This window comes from Meriones unguiculatus, chromosome 3, assembly GCF_030254825.1.
Source record: "Meriones unguiculatus strain TT.TT164.6M chromosome 3, Bangor_MerUng_6.1, whole genome shotgun sequence".
NCBI lineage: Eukaryota > Metazoa > Chordata > Mammalia > Rodentia > Muridae > Meriones > Meriones unguiculatus.
The window spans coordinates 148944616-148965317 of NC_083351.1; the positions used below are offsets into that span (position 1 = coordinate 148944616).

Sequence of the window (20702 nt, forward strand, 5' to 3'; positions counted from 1 at the left end):
ACAGGTCGGATCTTGGGATCTGGTGCGTTTGGGAAAGTGGTTGAAGGCACAGCCTATGGATTAAGCCGGTCCCAGCCTGTCATGAAGGTGGCTGTGAAGATGCTCAAACGTAAGTGTTTCTTCCCAGGGATGCTTTGAACATGGAGATAGGAAATGATTTGAGAGTAAACTTGAATGTAAAATTAGATTGTGATTCTTTAGACTCTAGGATTTATGCGGATTTAGGCTTAGGGTCCTCTCACCCCCCATTAGGTTCTTTTGCTCATACCCCTCATTGTTGAAAATCAGATGTTCTCTTTCTAATGACTTTTTTTTTTTTTTAATCTTGAAGACTAGGGACTATGGGGCTGGGAAACAGCTCAGTGGGTACAGCGCCTTCTGTGAAAACATGAGGACCTAAGTTCTGATCTCTCAGCGTCCATACAGGAAAGCCAGATGTGGTGGTGTGCTCCCATAACCCCAACACTGCAGGGAGGCAGGAAGAGACAGCTCACTGGCCAGTCAGGTTACTCCATTCGGCAATCTCTCAGGTTCAGTGAGAGACTCTGTCTCAAAATATAAGGTCGGGCAACAGTTGAAGAAGACATCCTGATGTGAGACTCTCTCCTCCATGTGTATTTGTAGAGGCAAGGGCATTCACGCACACACACAAACACACACACACACACACCCACACACACACACACAGAGTCATCAGAGTGTAGACTGAGGAGATCATATGGTCCTCTTCCTTTAGAGTCCTGGTAAATAAATATCAATGAGTCTAAAGGTGAGATGTTTTTGAGAACCGGGAGTAGGTCATTCAGTTGAACTGAAACCTGGTGTACTTCAACAGCCACAGCCAGGTCCAGCGAAAAGCAAGCTCTCATGTCTGAGCTGAAGATAATGACGCACTTGGGACCACACTTGAACATTGTCAATTTGCTGGGAGCCTGCACCAAGTCAGGTAGGCTCCCTGACCTGGGCTGAGCGTGTTCAGGGGAACAACTTTGGAACTAGTCTCAGGTTCACATTCCCCTCGCTGCACCCCAAACCTGCCTCATGAGTATAAAGTGGAGCCCACTGGTTCCCTTGGCCTTTGGGAAGCTCATCGGTTCTGAGTATTGTGGCTGCTTTCTGCTCTCCATTTTCATACCTGACTGTGTTTGCTCCCCTCAGGCCCCATTTACATCATCACAGAGTACTGCTTCTATGGGGATTTGGTCAACTATCTGCATAAGAATAGAGACAGCTTCATGAGCCGACACCCAGAGAAGCCAAAGAAAGACCTGGACATCTTTGGATTGAATCCTGCAGATGAAAGTACAAGGAGGTAAGTGCCAAGGGAGCCAGCTGTGTGCTTGTCACATGCCTCCTAAGTGGAGAAAAACCCGTCCCAACAGATTCCAGGCCTGCACCAGAGGCCACAAGGCTCGGAGCCTACCTGGCCATCCATGTCAGCATGGATGTCTATCTGTATCTATCTGTGTCTGTTTTGGACTAGGTCATTACATAGAAAGGCTGTACTGCTAGGTTTAAATGACAGGGGAAGCTGGGATCCTTCTAGGAGACATTCTTTTTTTTTTTGTATGTGATTCCTCAGGACATGCAAATGCAGCTCTGGCAAGGGATGCCATTTGTGCCTTGCAAGGAGCTGTTGGAGGATCTCCAGACTTGAGCTGTTGTTGGTCCTTTCAGAACCTGGGACAGTGATACACACTTGTCTCTTCTCTGTTGTTAAAACTTCTAAGTGAAAGCACAAGGACCCCTCTCTCACACTTGGATCACTTAATGGGCTCCAAATTGGTGTTCATTATATTTGAGTTGTGGGAACTGTCTGCCTGAGCCACGGGGCCTCGTGGCCACTGAACTGACAGCAGACAACGGTGCCTGCCTTCCTGTCACGAACTCCTCAATGGCTGCTGACTCAGAACATTTTTTTGTTTTTATGGGAACGTAGCCCCCAACTTTCCTGTGGCTCCTGGGGGTGTATGCGCTATTTGTGAGGATGTGTAGAGGAAGAACTGGAGACAGAGGAGTAAAAAATGAAGATGAATCGTGGCAGCTTCCATTTGTGGGGCCCGGTTGGGCCTACAGCATTTCTCTTCTCCTGAGGTAGCATTAAGAGCTTGCTTCCTCCCAGGGGACATTTTTTTTTTTCTTCCAGTGTCATCAGCATCACCCTTCCTTCCTAGCACACCTGGGTTTGAGATGACCCAGGCATTCATGACTGATTACCGTTCATCTGTCTGCCTGGACCACCCCATGAGCATCGGGCACACGGAGACTGTTGATGCTCATCCCCAAGCCCTTGATAACTCCCTCCGTTAATGGCACACTGTAGGGACCCACATTAGCATGTGCGTAGTTATCTATGAACACATTAGAGGCCACTGGGGGTGAAATTCATTTGTCTTTTTTTTTTTCCTCCTTTCTTTTCCTTTTCTCTTATGTAGTTACGTGATTTTATCTTTTGAAAACAACGGAGACTACATGGACATGAAGCAAGCCGACACCACACAGTACGTGCCCATGCTTGAAAGGAAAGAGGTTTCTAAGTACTCTGACATCCAGAGACCGCTGTATGACCGGCCAGCCTCCTATAAGAAGAAATCTATGCTAGGTAAAAGTGCCAGTGCCCCTTCTGGCAAATACGATCTTTCTGGGGTTTAACATGCTCCTCAGAGGAAGGGAAAGCGGATGGGAGGTGGTCACGCCCAGCTGGGTGACCCCCTAGGTGCAGGCCTTTTCAGCTGGGCCTAGACATCTTCTTGTAGATTTGTGGTCTGTGAGTGAGAAGACTAAAGACAAGGGCTTGGCAATGTAGCTGGATGGTATGTTGCTTGCCTGGTGCATATATACTTCATTCTCCAGCCCTGGGGGGGAGGGGGGAAGCTATCTAATATTGTAAAGATAACAATAAAGACTAAAGACAGATATGATGTAATCCATTTCTCAAACTTTAAATGTAGTTGCTTTAAATAAATAATCCATTCTGCTATAATGATCTTTTCTTGTTAACATGTCTTTTGTTTAAAAAAAAAAAAAAAAATGAAAGCGGCAATAATTGGTGTCTTCTCAATGGCCGAACTGAAACAATTTTACATTGTTTCCTGATGGTTTTCTTTTGTTTTGGTTTTTTGTTTTTCTGGGAGCTCCATAATCCTTGCTTCTTAGCTTTTCTAACACACAGTTTGTGATAGTAGCTGGCAGGTAGACAGTTTGAGGTTACATTTTCTGACAAGTGTTTCTATTGACTTTTGTTGAAAGCAGCCCCTTCTGTTTTGAAAACAGCTATGTGTCTGTCGGGGAGGAGTTCATTTGTAAACTCCAGGCTGCCACATGGGGACACCACAGCAGACGGAGCGCCTCATACCTGCCCTGGTGGCCACTCCAGGGCTCTAGCCAAACCACACCCTTGAAGTGTGTCTAGATGGCCTGAGCTTTTTCTGAGGCTCTGCTGCTTGAGCCTCTCCTCAGCTGCTGCAAAAGGGCAGGGCTGCCATGGAAATCGTTTCTGAAAAATCTCTAATATGCTCTGAATGCTTTCAGAGTTCTTAAGCGAAAGGGACGATCCATTAAAAAAAAAAAACATGCTTGTTTTGCAAAATTCAGTGTGTAATAATATTTTCCGTATCTGAAGCTTTATTCACTTCCCATTGCCAAATGGGTGAACTTCCAAACACTTCTCAAAAGTTTATCCAATGAGAGTTGTTGGAACCAGCGCTTCCTTTCCACTCCCATATGGTTAAAAATAGTTTACATTGCTTCCCAGGCAGAGCTGCTGGACTTGGCACCAGAGTTAGGGGACCTGAGTCATGCTCGGCCTATGTCCTGCTGGCAGGCAGACCACAGTTTTCTGGCCTTCCCTTAGCTGGCTGAAAAAAAAAAATATGAATGGCCCAAGTTACTCATCACTGGCCTGAAAATCGTCAAGAAGTACTGAGAACTGCCTTCCTCAAAAACCCAGGGGCCCTTCCAGAGGGGATGAATGGGGGAGAGTGGATGAGTTACAGGCACTGTCCTTTCGGTTGGCTGCCTTGTCTGTGGGATAGTTGATTTAACTGGCAAATTATACACAGAGTGAAAGGGCAATGAAGCAAACTTCAAAAATTTCACAGACAAGCTCAGTGTGTGTGAGTGTGTGTGCGTGCGTGTGCGTGCGTGCGTGTGTGTGGTCTCTAAGATGGCTGTGGTGATAGGACTAGGTGGAAAATGGAATCCAAGGGCAAAAACAAACCTGAGGATCCATGGAGGAGGTTGGTTTGACTAATCATTATGCGTGTAACTACTCCCCTCCCCAGGTATGTGTTTGTGCATGCAGGCTGGGTGTCTCTTATCTGAAATTCTTGGAACTGAATGCGTTTTGAATGTTGTTGTTTTTTTTTTCTCCTTCAGATTTTGGAATATTTGCATATACATAATGAGATATCTTGGGGTTGGGAGCCAAATCTAAATACAAATTCGTATCTGTTTCATGCACACCTCAGACACATAGCTGACAGTAATTTTATACAGTTATTTTTGTGTGTATGTGTGTGTGTGTGCTTGTGTTTTGACTATGATCTGTCACATGAAGTCTGGCAGGGGAATTTTTACTTTTGCCATCACACTGATGCTAAATAAGTTTTGGATGTTTGAAGCCAGGATTTTGAGCCAGGAATGCTCAACCTGTGCATATTTGTTTTGGAAGAAAGAACTATTAGTTCTTTCTTTCTTTCTTTTTTTTTTAGTATTGGGGGTTGAAATGTGTGTCGTGAATGCTGGGCAAATGGTGTAGCCCTGTGCCACACCCGCACCCTCCTTTGCACAGTTTCTGTACCCTGTGAAGTCTAAAAACTATGAAAAAGAATGCTTTTGGAAGAGATCTTTGGACAAGCCTCTGCAACCTGCCAGACCCAGGGTATCAGTACTGGGGGGTCCCGATACTTTCACCCAACACTGACATGTTTGACTCCTTCCCACAGACTCAGAAGTCAAAAACCTCCTTTCGGATGATGGCTCCGAGGGTCTGACCTTGCTGGATTTATTGAGCTTCACCTATCAAGTTGCCAGAGGAATGGAATTCTTGGCTTCGAAAAATGTAAGTTCAAGGCAACAGAGACCCCTTCAGAAGGCAGCCCTAGCTTCAGAGGAAAGGGCCATGGAAAGAAATGCTGGGAGGAAGGTCTTGGAGCTGCTCCCATCTTAGAGTAGCTTCTCAGCATCAGGCTTGGAGTCTGACCTCACTGATGTTTGTCTGTCTTTCCCCATAACCTCAGGAAGAGGCAGGAAGGAGAGGGCAAGTTCTTCCTGCCAGGGCGCATTTAAAGCACCACCGCTTTTGCCAGCTTTGCAGGAGTCTTGGTGGCCTTAGCTGGAGCCGTTCTGAAGCTTGCTTTTTTTTTTTTTTTTTTCTTTTCCTTTCCATGTAGTGTGTCCACCGGGACCTGGCTGCCCGCAACGTCCTCCTGGCACAAGGGAAGATTGTGAAGATCTGTGACTTTGGTCTGGCCAGAGACATCATGCATGATTCCAACTACGTGTCAAAAGGCAGCGTATGTTCCCCCCGCCCCCATCCTCACTGCTTGTCCTCCCACACCCTCGTTACTCTTTGAAGTCGTGGTTATGTCTTAATTCAGGAGTCACGTTTCTGATATAGGTTTATTGCTTGGCTCCAGAGGTCTCAGCAGGGAAATCTTAACAGTCAGACACCCTGGGGTTGGTTCCAGCGGGTACTAGGGCTGGTATGTAGCATCACCCATTTCCTAGATCGCTACAAGGTCAGTGCTTAGTATATGGAAGCGCCCATCAGGGGCTGGAGAGATGGCCCAGTGGTTCAGAAGAGCACTTGCCGAGGGTCTGGGTTCAATTTCCAGCCCTCACGTGGCAGCTCCCAACCGCCTGGTACTCCAGGTCTAGGGACCCGATGACCTTTTCTGGCTTTGATACTCTCTAGGCAGGCCTGCGGTGTATAGATACTGCAGGCAAAACAGCAATACATGTAAAAATTAAAAAAAAAAAAGAACAATTAGACACAGCCACTAAGCGTTAATTCCTAATAAATAATATCCCGTAATCAATATACATGGACACACAAGTGTGTATTTCCAGGGAGGTCTCTAGTTTTTAAGCTCTTATCGGACGTGCAGCAGGCAAGCTTAACCTTTAGCACACCAAGACCGCTTGGATGAATAGAACACTCCGTTGTCTTTAAAGATGGCTTCATTACCACCCTCTCTGTCCCATCAGCCTGCAAGCACATGAGGAGTTCGGGACACATCTGCCACCCATAGTTATAATTAAGTGTCCCTCTGCTCCACTGGTACAAGACAGCTCATAGGGCTGCAGCATCTGCCTGGGCAGGGGCAGTGGCCTCTGTCCATGCTCTGCGCCCCAGCTCACGCTCCATGACCGTATCCGCGGCTCCTCGCAGGCACCCTGGCCGAGTTGCCAAACTTGGGTGAAAATGATTTCTCACCATAGGTTATGAATGTCTGCTGTTCTCTTAGTCATCTGGGGTTGGGGGGGCGGTGGATGAAGGATACTGGCATGAAGGATGATGCACTATGTATCTGACCACACTCAGCATTTTGCCCGAGGTTTAGACCACCTTTTCGGAAGAGACACATCTCGGGGTCTTGTCCTTTTGTGGTGGAAAATCCCCACTTGTTTTGTATCGTCTGGAGGCTGTCATTGGTTTCCAGGTTGCTGTGTCTGTGCTTACTTTTGCTCCTAGGGTTACCTGAAAACTGGGGGACTGGTCTGCTCAAAGGTCATACTTTATTGGTAAATTGAAGGTTAAATATTTTTAAGTACACCATTCCTTCAGAAGAGATAAGAAGTGACGTTGGCCGTTCCTTGTTTGTTGTTTGCTAAGAATTGACACTGTGGGGCTACGGAGAAAGCTCAGAGAGAGGGTACCTGCGTCTGACCTCCAGAACTCATGTCAAAAGACAGACATAGTGGCCGGGGAGGATAGGCAGACCCCCAGCAGCTCCTTTGCTAGGCAACCTACCTGAATTGGTGAGTCCCAGGCCAGTGAGAGATCCGTCTCAGAGAAAAAAAATAAAACAACAACAAAAAAACATAGGTGGACTGTATCCTGAGGAACAACATCAGAAGCTTTTGGCTTCCATATGTGTGCACACAGGCAACAGGACACACACACACACACACACACACACACACACACACACACACAGAGAGAGGCACACACAACCTACCTAGTTGCCTAGCAAACACAGAAGAGACATGATGCAGGGAAGATCTTTAATGCCTTGTTCACAGCCCAGGGAGGAGCCCTTTCTGCTTCTTCTTCTGCCGACATCAGAACATAGCCTGTGGGTTAATCACCTCTCTCCTTCCCTGCAGACTTTCCTGCCTGTGAAGTGGATGGCGCCCGAGAGCATCTTTGACAACCTCTACACCACACTGAGTGACGTCTGGTCTTATGGCATTCTGCTCTGGGAAATCTTTTCCCTTGGTACGGGCTTGGCTGCTCGGTTTGTGTGGCTTATTCTGCATAGCGCTAGAAGGGATCTGTGTCTGTCCCGGATCCAGAATGCCAGCTTCTAGGATGACACATGTAGCATCAACCCCTGGCACTGTAGCTGCTTCACTCCACAAGTCTGCCCTGACCATGTCTGAGTAGAACCAGAAGGGGTCTCTGTGGGCTGCTTCCTCACCCTGGCCACCACCCTTTTTCTCTCCCCCGTGGCTCCGGAGTGATTTCCCCCCGCCACCCCCATAGAAAATGCTTCCAATGACGACATCTGCCTTTTCACTTTGGACTCCATTAGATAGTTCACCAGTAGTTTTCTCCCCCTAACGTGATGGTGAATGATGCTCAGCTGAGAGGCAGTGTGGCAAGGAAGAGGAAAAAAAAAAAACAAAACCCTTAACATTTGGTCACTTGTCACCAGGGCCTGGACAAATCAGGTGCCTGCTGCCAGGGAGGGTGGTAAGCGAATGGTGACGAGGTATGACTGTGACCTTTGCAGGCATGTGGCACTTGGAGGTAAACCCTGTAAGCTGTAATGTGGGTTCAGAGGAAGGACACAGGAGTCTTGGAGCGATTTTAGAAGCTTCAGAGAGGGAACTGAACTTGACCTGGCCTTGGCTATCTGTTCCACACAGTGCTCTCTCTTCTAGTTTCTTTCCTTTTCCTGAAGCCGTGAACTCTCTCGAAACAGCAAATTACCAGCCTTTCAGGCCCTAGCTTTGACTTTGGCTCTAATTATGTGGACAGTTCTGATGAAAACGACATTCTTACCGTTAGTGGCTTAGAAGGCCTCCCCGCCTTGTGTGTTTGTATTTGCAGATGTAGCAGTTAGAATCACTATCAAACGCTTTGGTATTTCCCTCCCCCCCGTCAACGCTGCATCCTTTTGGCCCCAAATAATTGAACTTGATTAACCAAGACTGCTATGGCAAGTTGGACCCATCCTCCTGAGTCAAGGGGATGATACCCTACAGGGTCTTTGAAAGCATCAGGACATGAGGATCAAAGGTGTGCGGTACAGCAGAGACCCTCCTTCATCTGGTTATCCTTTCTGGCTCTTAGGTGGTACGCCCTATCCTGGCATGATGGTTGACTCTACTTTCTACAACAAGATCAAGAGTGGATACCGGATGGCCAAACCTGACCATGCCACCAGTGAAGTGTAAGTCTCCCCCCACCCCCTCCCATGGGCCCACTACGCCTGTGCTTCAGGGTCTGGGATGGGGGTGAGGGCATGGCTGCCCTCCACGCGCACGCCCACGCTCACCCTGAGCTCTGCCTCTGCAGCTATGACATTATGGTACAGTGCTGGAACAGCGAGCCGGAGAAGAGACCTTCCTTCTACCACCTGAGTGAGATCGTGGAGAATCTACTGCCCGGACAGTATAAAAAGGTCGGTTTGAGCCGGTGACAGCGGGTAGGAGGATGAGGTTCCAGGAGGAGAACAGGCTGGCAGTTATGCCAACGAGCAGTGAGGCCGAGCACTGTCTGAAAGGAACACTTTCAGAGGAGGACACAGACTGTGTGATCTTGTGACCATGGCTTCGGGGAGTGCTCTCCGGGACCCCAGTAGCAACGATGAATAGAACTGCCCCCCTTCCCACAGGGCTCCCTTTCATCTTATATTCGCGACACCTGTAAGCACTTCACCCCCCCAGACATTTGAGGCTCTGAAGTGAGAGTTCAGTTAGAACTCTCAGGACATCTGAGGCCATTAAATCGCTCATTTGAATGTACTTAAATTCATCTGAAACCAGCTTTTTACCAGCTGACTGGAGGGGACGGTCCCAGCTGTTATCTGTGACTCCAGCTGGTTTCCTGTGGCACAGAAAGCATTGTTCAAGGGAACAAATGTGATTTCATGGACCTACGCGGGAGCCGTAAATGAATAGAGCAATTTTCTGCTGACGCCTCGAGAAGGGAGGCCACGCACGCACGCACTCGTGGGTGATGAATCTCATCTCAGGCTAGGCACTGCAGACTGGTCCATTTCTCTTCCTTCTCGAGCTGTGACATCAGTACTTTGCCCTGGAGCCTCCCCTCATTTGACCTGAAAGTTCAGTGTGTCAGTCTTGGTTGCTCTAGCCCCTGTGGTGCCTCTCATACAAGACCCCGGGGGGAAGGTAGCAAGAATTTTCCCAGCTCAGTTGAAGATTCTCTGTCCACGGGAAGAAGATACTACTGCTAAGCAGGGGTCTTCCCTTTCTGTCAGTTGTGGATGGTGCTGTGCTATTCACAGATGGTTCTCTGTGGTGCGTTGACTTAGAGTTCTTTGGGTGTGTACATCAGAGGAAAATAGTTAGGTCATATGGTAATTATCCTTTTAGTTTTCTGTCTGCTTGTCTGCTTTTTGGTTTTGTTTTAGGACAGGGTTTCTCTGGGTAGCCTTGGCTGTCCTGGACTCTCTTTGTAGACCAAGCTGGCCTCGAACTCGCATCGATCTACTTGCCTCTGCCTCCCTGAGTGCTGGGATAAAAGGTGTGTGCCACCATGCCCGGCTTTGTTTGCTTTTTGAGTCAGGGTCTCTCTGTGTAGTTCTGGCTTTCTAGGAAGTCACTATGGAGGCCAGTCTGGCCTCAGACTCCCAAATCCTGGGCTTAAATATATTTGTCACCATGTCACAACTTACTTTTAGTGGTGTTTTTACTTTTGAGGAGTGTTACCTCCATATAGACTTCCGGTATGGATGTATGTAACCGCCTTCATCAAGACAACCTTGTCAGTATTTGTCGGCATTTGCTTTCTTCTTGATAGCCACTTTGACTGGATTAAGTGGCTTTCCTTTCCTCCAATGGCTAAGCATATTGAACACATCTATCTATCTATCTATCTATCTATCTATCTATCTATCTATCTATCTATCTATCTATGGTTTTTTGAGACAGGGGTTTCCTGTGTAGCCTTTGGCTATTCTAGACTTGCTTTGCAGATCAGGCTAGCCTCGAACTCACAGAGATCCATCTGTCACTTCCTCCCTGAGTGCTGGGATTACAGGCATGTGACCACACCCAGCAGTATTTATTGTTTTGAAAGTTAAATATTCAGTTTATAAGCCAATTTATTGATTAAATATTGTGTGTGTGCTTTGCAGTTCTTTACCTAGCTTACATACGAATCCATTGTCTGTGTATTTGGCAGGGCCTTTTCACCCCATTCTTGGGGCTTTCTTTTCACTTTTGTGATTGTTTTGCTGCACAAAAGCTTTATTATTTCCTCTTTTCCTTCTTTATTATTTTTTATTATTATCGTTTTGAGACAGGGTCTCACTTTTTGTCTCTGGCTGAGCTGGAACTTGCTAGATAGAACTCACAGAGATCCTCCTTCCTCTGCCTTCCTAGCACTGAGATGGAAGGCATGACCACTTCACCCGGCTCTTTATTTATTGTTGTAGACACATCTTACCATGTAACCCTGGCTGGCCCGGAACTCCCTGAGTATTCCCAGCTGACCTCAGTGTCGCAAAGATCTGCTTGCCTCTGATTCTTGAGTGCTGGGATTAAAGGCATATGTCACCATACCCAGCCTTGTATTGAAGCTTTTATATTTTATTTGATCCCATTTGTTATTTATTCATTCATTTATTTAATTTAATTTAATTTAATTTAATTTTTTCATGTGTATGTGAGACAGGGTCTAACCATGTAGCCCTGGCTGGCTTGGAACTCACTACATAGACCAGGCTGGCCTCGAACTCACAGAGATCCTCCCACCTCTGATGCTGGGATTGATGGCATGCACCACCTGCTTGGCCCCATTAGTCAGTTCTTGCTCGTTTCCTGTGCTTTCAGAGTCGGCCTCAGAAAGCTCTTACCTGTGGCTATATCTTGGAATGTTTTCTTCTAGAAGTTTCAAAGTTTCAGGTCTTTGGTTCATTTTGAACTGAGTTCTGTGTGAGGTGAGAGGTTTGGCTACTTCCATATTCTTCTAGTTTTCCCAATTGTTAAACAGGCTGTCTTTTCTCCAGTGTAAATTATGACCACCTTCGTCGAATAGTGGGTGGCTACATCTGTGTGATTATTTCAAGATTCTCTATTCTATCCTGTTGAAGTATAAAACTCCATGGCTCTGTAGTATAATTTGAGGTTGGGTACTATGTGTTCGGAATTATGATATTTACAGCATTGCCTTTTTTTTCTTTCTTTTTTTTTTAAACTAAAGATTGCTTGCTTTGGCTATTTGGGGTCTTTTGTTTTTTTCATATGTATTTTAGGATTGTTTTCCTTGTTCTTTAAAAAATGTTGTTGGAATTTTGATGGGGATGGTGTTGAATCTGCAGAGCACTTTTGGTCAAATGGCATCTTCATAAGCAAAATGAAATTGTGACGTTTTCAGAAAAATGTTTGTAACTGGAAATCATTACATCAAGTGAAATATGCCAGGCTCAAACAAAACAAAACAAAACAAAACAAAACAAAACAAAACAAAACATCAGAAAACAAAAACCTCACAAAAAAAAAAACAAAAAAAAAACCCCTCAAAACCAAGTACCATGTTTCTTCTGTATGTAGAGACTAATTTAAAATTATGTGTGTATACATACATACACATAAATATATACACAGGTGTATTTATTTATCTAAATATTTTCTTTTTAAACTTTTACTCATGTATATGTAGGACTGTTTGTCCATATGTCTACTACATGTGTGCAGGTGTCTGTGGTGGACAGAAGAGGGCATGGAAATTCCTAGAGCTGGAATTATAGGAGGTGGTGAACCAGCTAATGTGGGTGCTGGGAACTGAACTCGTGTCCTCTGTAAGAGCAACAAAAGCTAAGACTGAGCCATCTCTCTAGCCCCTATATTTGTGTGTGTGTGTGTGTGTGTGTGTGTGTGTGTGTGCGCGCACGCGTGCGAGTGCACACATGCCTATGTGTGTGTCTGCAGGTCAGGAAACAGACAGGGATTGTGAGAAGAAAGAAGGACCTTAAAGTGGGTGGGGTTAGAGAGTGTAACGAAGTGTGATAAGAAAGCAGGCAGACCTGTCTGGAGGAAGGAAGGGAAGCAACCAGAGGGAAACAGGGAGCGGGAAAGAAGGTGATGGGGAGAAGAATGGACGAGAACGAGCTCAGCAGCAGAAATGTAAGCCCATTGTGTTGTATTAGAAGCGAGAAATCGCACCTCCTTCCCCCATCACATACACAAAGGGGTGATAGGATTTTTCACATCAAAAGCCAGACTTCCCCAACACTCAGGGGTCAGGAAGATGCTGGCAATGGTGCTTGCAGAATAAGCCCTCTGCATAGTCTATGAGTCCCTTGTGAGCTCTGGAGGGACTCAGTGATGGGGCCCTTTGTCTCCAAGTTTGTCCTGGGTGGGAGTAGCAGGCACCCCATTACAGCTAAAGACCTAGGGAGAGGTTCTTTGTAGCCGAAGTCTTACCAGCGGTCTGGTGGCGCTGTCTGTCCCTCTTTCAAGTCCCACATGTCTTTCTGGTTATGGTTAGCAAATAATTCCCCCTCAGTTCTCCTTGTGGAAACACATACGCGTAAATCACATGTTCTAAACGTCTACACTCGTTTTACAGTTTGTCAGTAACACTTGAGTAAATGTCTTAAATGAATAATTTCAGAGCTATGAAAAGATTCACCTGGACTTCCTAAAGAGTGACCATCCGGCTGTGGCACGCATGCGTGTGGACTCCGACAATGCGTACATCGGCGTCACTTACAAAAATGAAGATGACAAGCTGAAGGACTGGGAAGGTGGCCTGGACGAACAGAGACTGAGTGCAGACAGTGGCTACATCATTCCCCTGCCAGACATTGACCCTGTTCCGGAGGAGGATGACCTGGGCAAGAGGAACAGACACAGGTAAGTGTGGGTTCTTGCTCATTTTCCTCTGTGTTAGCCTGGAGGACGTGGGAGACAGAGGTGAAGGGAGGGCTCATGGGAGACAGAGGCCACCAGGGATGTGAACTGTGCTCGGGCAACAAGGTGCCACGTTCCCAGGTGGGCTGTGAAGTTTTGAAAATGCCCCCTACATGATTCTGAGGCGTCGTCTCTTCCCCAGGTGAGTGCTTCTCTGGTGAACAATCTCTGATCCGAGTCCTTAGATCACCTGGCCACCAAAGCTGTGATGGGTAGTGACAGCGACTTCTCCTCTGAGGCCTTAAATGGTCATGGAGTTGAAGACAATGTTGAGAGAGGTGGGGTTGGGGATCTAGAGAAGGAAGGACAGGTAGAGTGCCCTGGCAGGCCAGCGACTCAAGGGCTCGTACACCTAAACCTTCTGTTTTAAAAATGTTTGGTACACAGGAATATTGTGAGGCTTACAGCTACCAATTAGTGGTGACAGGGATTGACATTTTGCCTCATTCATTTCATCTAGCTTATATATATCATCATCATTGTCATCATGATCATTAACACACACTCAAACACACACACACACACACACACTTTTATTTGTCACTCAGCCACTCAAAGCTAAGTAGAAAACACCAAGATACTTCATCCCTAGTATTCTGTCATACACTTCCGAAGAATAAGAACATTCGTGCAATGCCCATCATGACCGCATCAAAAGAAGTTAACCAAACACTCTGGGCAAGCCTATTTCTCTGGATATCAACATTCCTTCATTTCTTAGTTGCTTAGTTCATTTCTGTTGCTCTTTGTCTCCAGTAGAGGCTGCCTCAGTTTCCCCCTGACACATTAGCGTGTCTGTTGGTATCATTCTTGTTAACGTCTTGTTGGTGAGGCTTCTGCTGTATCCTTTTATAGGTGGGAAAATGAAAGCATTTTTCTCCTGTCTTCCCCTGGGCCTTCAGATTCAGAGGGGCTGGGTGAATGAGAAGAGGGAAGGGCACAGCAGGAGAGTGAGGGAAATGCGGGACCCCAGCCTCCTGCTCAGGAGGTTCCAGAGACAGCCAGCTGCTGGTGTGACTTCACAACTGACTTTGTTCCTTTGTTTTCCTTTCTCAGTGCCTTTGCTTACCCATAGGATGGGCAGGGAAAGTAGAAACTTGTTAGCAGCTTCCACAAAAGGCCGGTGGCAGGAAAGAAGGCGAGCAGGGCTGTGAAGATGGCCGTGTTTTGGTTTTGTGTTGGCTCTGTGAGGCGATGGCTGGCTCGGTAGCAAACTTGCCATGCTTGGCTGTACATGCTTCAGTAGGAAAGGACCTTGTGCAGAGTCCTCAGACAGCCACCCTGGAAATGCAGCCCCTGTTGTCCATCTGTCCATGACCTTAGCCTTTGCTTTTCTATCCCATCAGCTCCCAGACCTCGGAAGAGAGTGCCATCGAGACGGGCTCCAGTAGCTCCACCTTCATCAAGAGAGAGGATGAGACCATTGAGGATATCGACATGATGGATGACATTGGCATAGATTCCTCAGACCTGGTGGAGGACAGCTTCCTGTAACTGGCGGCTTTGGCGGTTATCTTCTACTCTCGGAGCCACATTGGGATCCCTTTAGGAAAACCACTTTGTTGCAATGCAAAGGTTGAGAAGAGGACCTGGACCTGGGTGACGTGGAAGGAGAAGTTCCCAGACAAGGGCCTCAGGAGCCTCTGTGAATGAACGGGATACTTGGCTTGAACTTTGTCCGCGTTGCCCCTGGCATCGCGTCAGTAGCATCTCAGTGGCGTGTGAAGTTTGGAAATGGATGGACAAGGGAATACCAGGCCACAGAAGACGAGTTTTGCGTTTCCAGGGCACTGGTGAGATTCCCACATGCGCAATTTGTACGCAGCACAACTCCTGCATTGTAATTATGTAAATAACTCTAACCGAGGCTGTGTTTAGATTTGTGTTAACTCTCCTCTCTGGACTTTGGAAGAGACCACTCAATCCATCCACATACTTCCCTCTTGGAATCAATCCGGTACCAGCTGCTGTTGACTTTTCTCATGAAGTACATGCAAAACCACTTTGAACTTGGAAAGGTACCGGAGCCTTTGTGTTTTTACTGTCTTACTAGTATTAAAGAGGCAAGAGATTAAAACTAACCAACCTTGAGTAATAGATTTGGGTCTCTTAGGAACCCAAGAACTCCTCTGTATCTTATCATCTATCCCTATAACGCTACTACTGTTAACAATAACGCTAAATATGTAACCTATAACATGACTTCCCTACAGAGAAAGCACAATTAGAACAACACCCGTACTAAGCAGGTGACAAGTTTGGCAGTTTTTGACATTTATATGAAGTAACATGTTTCTCAATGAAATAGAATAGGTTTAGCGGATTAAAGTTAGCGAACTCTAGAGAGCAGAGCAAAAGTAGTAAGTCATCCAGAAAGCCAAACGTTTTCCATGTTGTGTATGAAATAGTCTTCCTAACCCAAGGCACTAAAAGCAGCTAATCACCTCTGAAGTAGCGGGATTAGAAGCAAGCAAAGCAGTGTGTCCTCAATGTTCTCAGTAGAAAGGCTTAAGCCTGGGCCCAATGTGACTTCTCATGCTGTGACCTAGTGGAAATGAATCATCTACAAAGGGACTCAGATGGACACAAGTTTTTCATGACCAGTGATGACTTTGATGGGTCCCACCCATTCCTACTTTTTAAACCTTTGACCTTTAAGGATGCTTCAACATCAGCCCCTCACTCTCCTCTCTTGGCTTATAGAAAAAGAGCTGGAAACCCCAGAACCATATGGTGCTGCTGAATGAAGGTTAAGTGGGCATTATCTTGGCTCTTTAGTTCCCACTGTTAACTACAGTTACAGTCACTAGTCTCTGGGTTTTCTGCCCCAGAGATTTGGAATTACTAGGTCTGAAGGGAGCAGGAAGCTATATATATATTTTAATAAACTCCTTGGCGCCTCTGATTAGTCAGTGCTCAGAAACACTAGCCTGGGTTACAGAGGGTTGCCGTGGGTGGGGTGGGACAATTTTGAAATTTGGAACTGGGCTAAAAGTCAGCCATGCAGGAAGGCTACTATTTAGGTTCTTGGCTTCATGTCAATAATATTTGAGGCCACGTATCCAGCAATTCCTACCCTTAATTTAAGTTTCCAGGCTTAGCTGAGGCTGAGAAAGCAAAATCTTGGTTTGGGCAGACATCTTCCAGTTCTAGTCAATGTGGGTGCCACTTCCCACTGGATGGGATGTCTGAGCTCGTCCACTCCAAAGCATGCCCACAAACGATGCAACCCCATGTGTCAGGTCTTTGTGTAGCCAGCTCTGTATTTGGTGGAGAAGATGGAAACGTTTTCCTGATTGGGGGGGGTTGAGAGGGAGGATAGCACAACCATCTTAACTGTCAAACTGGTTAGTGTGAGTTCATTGGCATTCTCTGCGATGCGCCTAATTGCTGACTCTGTACGAATGAAGCATGGGCTGTGATTACTGCAATCACTGCATGTTCTTCCAGCAGGTGATGCTTTGGAAGCCTCAGAAGCAATAACAAGGTACTTGACTACCTACTGGTATAATCTCAGCGCAAACCCCAACTTTCCCTTCTCACAGTAAGTGTGAAGACTGAGCCAGATTGGCCAATTAAAAAAAGAAAAAAAAAAAAAAAAAAAACCCAACCCCAAAACCTGACTAGATTCTTTAGAGCCAATTAGCCTGGAAATACATTTGCGTTTCTAGAAATGCTCAAGCATTCTGTTTATCACCCATTTGCACAGCCTTGCTTTTGTCGGTTCTTTTTATTCTGATGGTACTTGGGGCCTTGTACGCCACATGAGGTTGGATGAAGCTTCTCAGACCAACAGTTTCCCATCCTCAGCAGCACTCTCCTTTGAGATTAAGTGGAAATACATTCATTTTTGTTTTCTGAGACAGGGTCCCTCTACGTAGCTGAGGCTGTCCTGGAACTCACTGTGTAAAACCAGGCTGGCCTTGAACTCTCAGAGATCCACCGCCTCTGCCTCCCAAGGGCTGGGCTTATAGGTCTGAACCACCACACTCAGCAGGAACACGCTTTTATTTTTAAACAGCGTTTTGACTGTATTCCTGATTCATTTCCTTTCTGGCCTCCTGCAGAGTCCCTGGAAGAAAATTTAGCAATCTTCCCTGCTTTCTATTTTTTATTGATGACAATCAAAGCTGGCTGGAGGAACACAATTTGTGAGTTTCTAAATGATCAATGATGTCCTTAAAATGTGGCCTGCCAACCTGTACAAAGTGGTCCTATATTTGTGAAGAGGGACGTAAGATAAAATGATGTTATACATCGATATGTATATATGTGTTGCTATGTAGACTTGGAGAATACTGCCAAAACACGTAATGACAAGCTGTATCACTGCCTTTGTTTATATTTTTTTTTAACTGTGATATTCCCCACAGGCACATTAACTGTTGCACTTTTGAATGTCCAAAATTTATATTTTAGAAGTAATAAAGAGAAAAATACTTACATGTCCCCAAAATGGTGGTGTGGTTGAATGCGTGAGAGTAACTAACTCCATAGGGAGGGCCTGCCAGTCAGTAGGAGATGGCTTCCAAATACCCCTGTTCATGTTTTGTTTTAAAAAAGTGTAAATGGAGATCTTTATATTTCAATAAATGATTTATTATATATGACTTAAAAGTTTGTTTTCAGTTTGGTTAGAATACCGTTCAACGCTCTTCCTACACCATCGAGTGGATGCTGAAAATCTCCCATACACCAACGTGGTATCACACACGAGCGGCCCCCTCGTCTTTTCTGGACAACATTTGGTACAATGATGAACCTGCATCCGTGCGTCATCACCTCTGCTACGCTGTGGCGTCCTCCCTGAAAGTTATGTGCAGATGTATGTCCTCATTTTGTCCGTCTCCTGGTATCCCATCCTACAAGTTAGTGCCATTAATGAATGGAAATTATTTTGGTAATAATTGGAAAACAGGTTCCTGTTTCAAAATAACTCCCTATTACCCAGATTCAGACAGCCTAGAGATCCAAGCCTGTACCCTTCAGTGCATCCAAGCCTGTATCTTTCAGTACAGGCTGTTCGTTGAGTATTGGCTCCCCCTTGGTTCAGCCCCGGAAGGAGACAGCTTTCTGGGACTAGTAACACTTCTGTCTAAACAATAGATACACAGTTCCATCCTTTAATAGACAATCCTGCCTAATTTATCTGGTCTAGTGATTTTTTTTTTTTTTTAATTAGGAGGGTTAAAAACTTCTAAGTGGATCTTTTACACTTATTTTGAGTCTTTCAATGGCAGGGAAGGTATCTCAAGACTAGTGCTTTTTCTAAAAACCACGTAACTGAATAATGATAGTACTGGGATTAGAAATTCCAGATATATAAACCCCACTAATATTTGCATGATGAGCCAAGGAGAAAGCAAGAGATGCTGAGAATGTCAGCATGCACAGGCAGCTTGTCTGGCTTCTTTGGTATTTTCAAAGACAAGTGATGGACAAGTTCAGCCTGAAGAACTATTCTACGTGTTTGCAATCAGAGCCTTTTCTTTTCAGGCTGAAATACACCAGTTCTAATAATGGGCATTGTGATTTTAACAGTGGCGTGTTTCATGAAAAGCAACTCAGGAAAACGGCCTACTATACCAGAATCCATCATAAGCTGGGCAATTTCCCTCAGGATAACAGCAGCAGAAATGTTTCATTATCTTCAACTCCAAATACACGCAAAGGCTAAATCCAACAGCATATAATAGTAGCAAGTAGTGTTTATAATAGGGACAATGGTTTCATCCTACATTAAAATGTGTATGAAAATATACATGTGTTCTTAATTAGCAGTTAGATCCCACCTGGATACACAAATAGCATCCATGTCCTAAAGCATGATGAATGTAATTTCCCAAGTAAATTCACGCACCAATAACGTTCCATCATCCACACTTTGCAAACAAAGGGATGGAGAAATCACGGATACATGGTCTCACATGGCAGGGGCACGTATTTGCCTCCCTCTCCCCCCAGTTCTGGCTTATAGGCTAATTGGAACTTTTTAAAGGTTTGTCGCATTAGCCCAGCAGATGGCACTTTGCTTTATCACTGTTCGTGGGTATTAATGACTTCCGCCTGGACCGTGTGTATCCTGTCTGTTTTGAATTTCATCACCTTTCACGCCAGAACCAGGCTTTTTCTGTGTGGAGCTTGGGCTGTAGACTGGCCTACCAAAGTTGGAGCCTAACTAGGGTGACGCTCTCTGAAACAAAGGGATGCTTTTTGCAGGTCTGTGCTTGGCTGTTTTGTCACACTTCGTGTTTTGTTTAGCTGGCTCTCCCTGTGGGCTCCTGGTAGATCAGGTATATGCAAAGCAGTTTCCAGAGCGGATGCATCCTTGCTGAGTCTGAGATGATTATACACACTCTCTTCCTCCCTCGGAAGGCTGGGCTTGGCTCCCCAAGTGGAGAAAATGCGTAAGAACGTGATGCAGTGGGCCGGCCACAGGAAGCCATATTTAAAATTAATTTTCCTCCATGAGTATTTATCATAGGACAGACTCCTTTTTGTGGAGCTGATCTCTTAAAAAAAAAATGTAAGTCTAAATGAGGCAGCTGGCAGACTTTATCCCAACCAGCTCAGGGGGACCATTATGTCACGTAGAAGAGCAGGGCAGAAAATTGTGGTTGGAGGCCACAGGCCTTCCTCGGAGTAATGAAGGGTCTAAGAGAGGAACCCAGGGCACTGCTCACTGAGTTCTCTCGAAGCTGAAGCTTCGCTGTACGCAGGGAATACAAGCAGGGAGCGTGCTCAGGAATGGGAGCTGGCGGCTTTTTCTAGTTCAGATTCCGTTTTTGCTGTGATTCCAGACGCTTCCATGGAGGCTGCATGTCTCTTTCCAAATTTATCCCTCAGTAAAGCTGAGCTGGCCATTGGTTTAGACCCTGGGACTCAGCAATTTTTACAGAACATAAAACTTCGTGTCCACAGCACAAGACAGACAGGCCCGGGGCGGGGGCTGACAGGGTTGCTTTCAGAAAATTGTAAACACTGGAGTTTCTCTTTTAAAAACAGTGATTTTTTTTTTAAATGTGCATGTATGTCGTGTTGTGTGTGGTGTATGTGTGTGTTATATGAGTGTGTGTGGGGAGATGTGTGTATGTGAGTATGTAGGTACCTGCAGAGGTGAGAAGTTTCCCATCCACTGAAGCTGAGGTTGAGGCTATTGTAAGCTGCTCAATGTGCCTGGAGCTGGAGTTAGAAGTCATCTCGAACCACTCAGTGTAGGGTAGGAACTGAACTTGGGTCCTGTGCAAGAGCAGGGCACACTCTTAACTGATGAGTCATCTCTTTAGCCTAAGACCTGGATTTCTTTTTATTGTTATTGTTATTGTTGTTTTTTTCTTTCCTTTTCTTTTCTTCTTTTCTCTTTTCTTTTC

At 45.7% G+C, this 20702-nt stretch overlaps 1 protein-coding gene across 6 annotated transcripts in view; it reads left to right on the plus strand.

Moving 5' to 3' along the window:
- Pdgfra (platelet derived growth factor receptor alpha) overlaps positions 1-17949 on the plus strand; it is a 44653-nt gene extending 26704 nt beyond the window's left edge. For all 6 annotated transcript variants that reach the window (XM_060380763.1, XM_021652854.2, XM_021652856.2 and 3 more), the window contains exons 13-23: positions 5-109; positions 836-946; positions 1159-1312; positions 2436-2602; positions 4947-5062; positions 5394-5516; positions 7333-7444; positions 8525-8624; positions 8750-8855; positions 13034-13275; positions 14679-17949. In XM_060380763.1, the coding sequence (XP_060236746.1) occupies positions 5-109; positions 836-946; positions 1159-1312; positions 2436-2602; positions 4947-5062; positions 5394-5516; positions 7333-7444; positions 8525-8624; positions 8750-8855; positions 13034-13275; positions 14679-14826 (1484 nt within the window). In that variant the 3' untranslated portion in view covers positions 14827-17949. The remainder of the gene's footprint in view (positions 1-4; positions 110-835; positions 947-1158; positions 1313-2435; positions 2603-4946; positions 5063-5393; positions 5517-7332; positions 7445-8524; positions 8625-8749; positions 8856-13033; positions 13276-14678) is intronic.
- The last annotated feature ends 2753 nt before the right edge of the window (positions 17950-20702 follow it).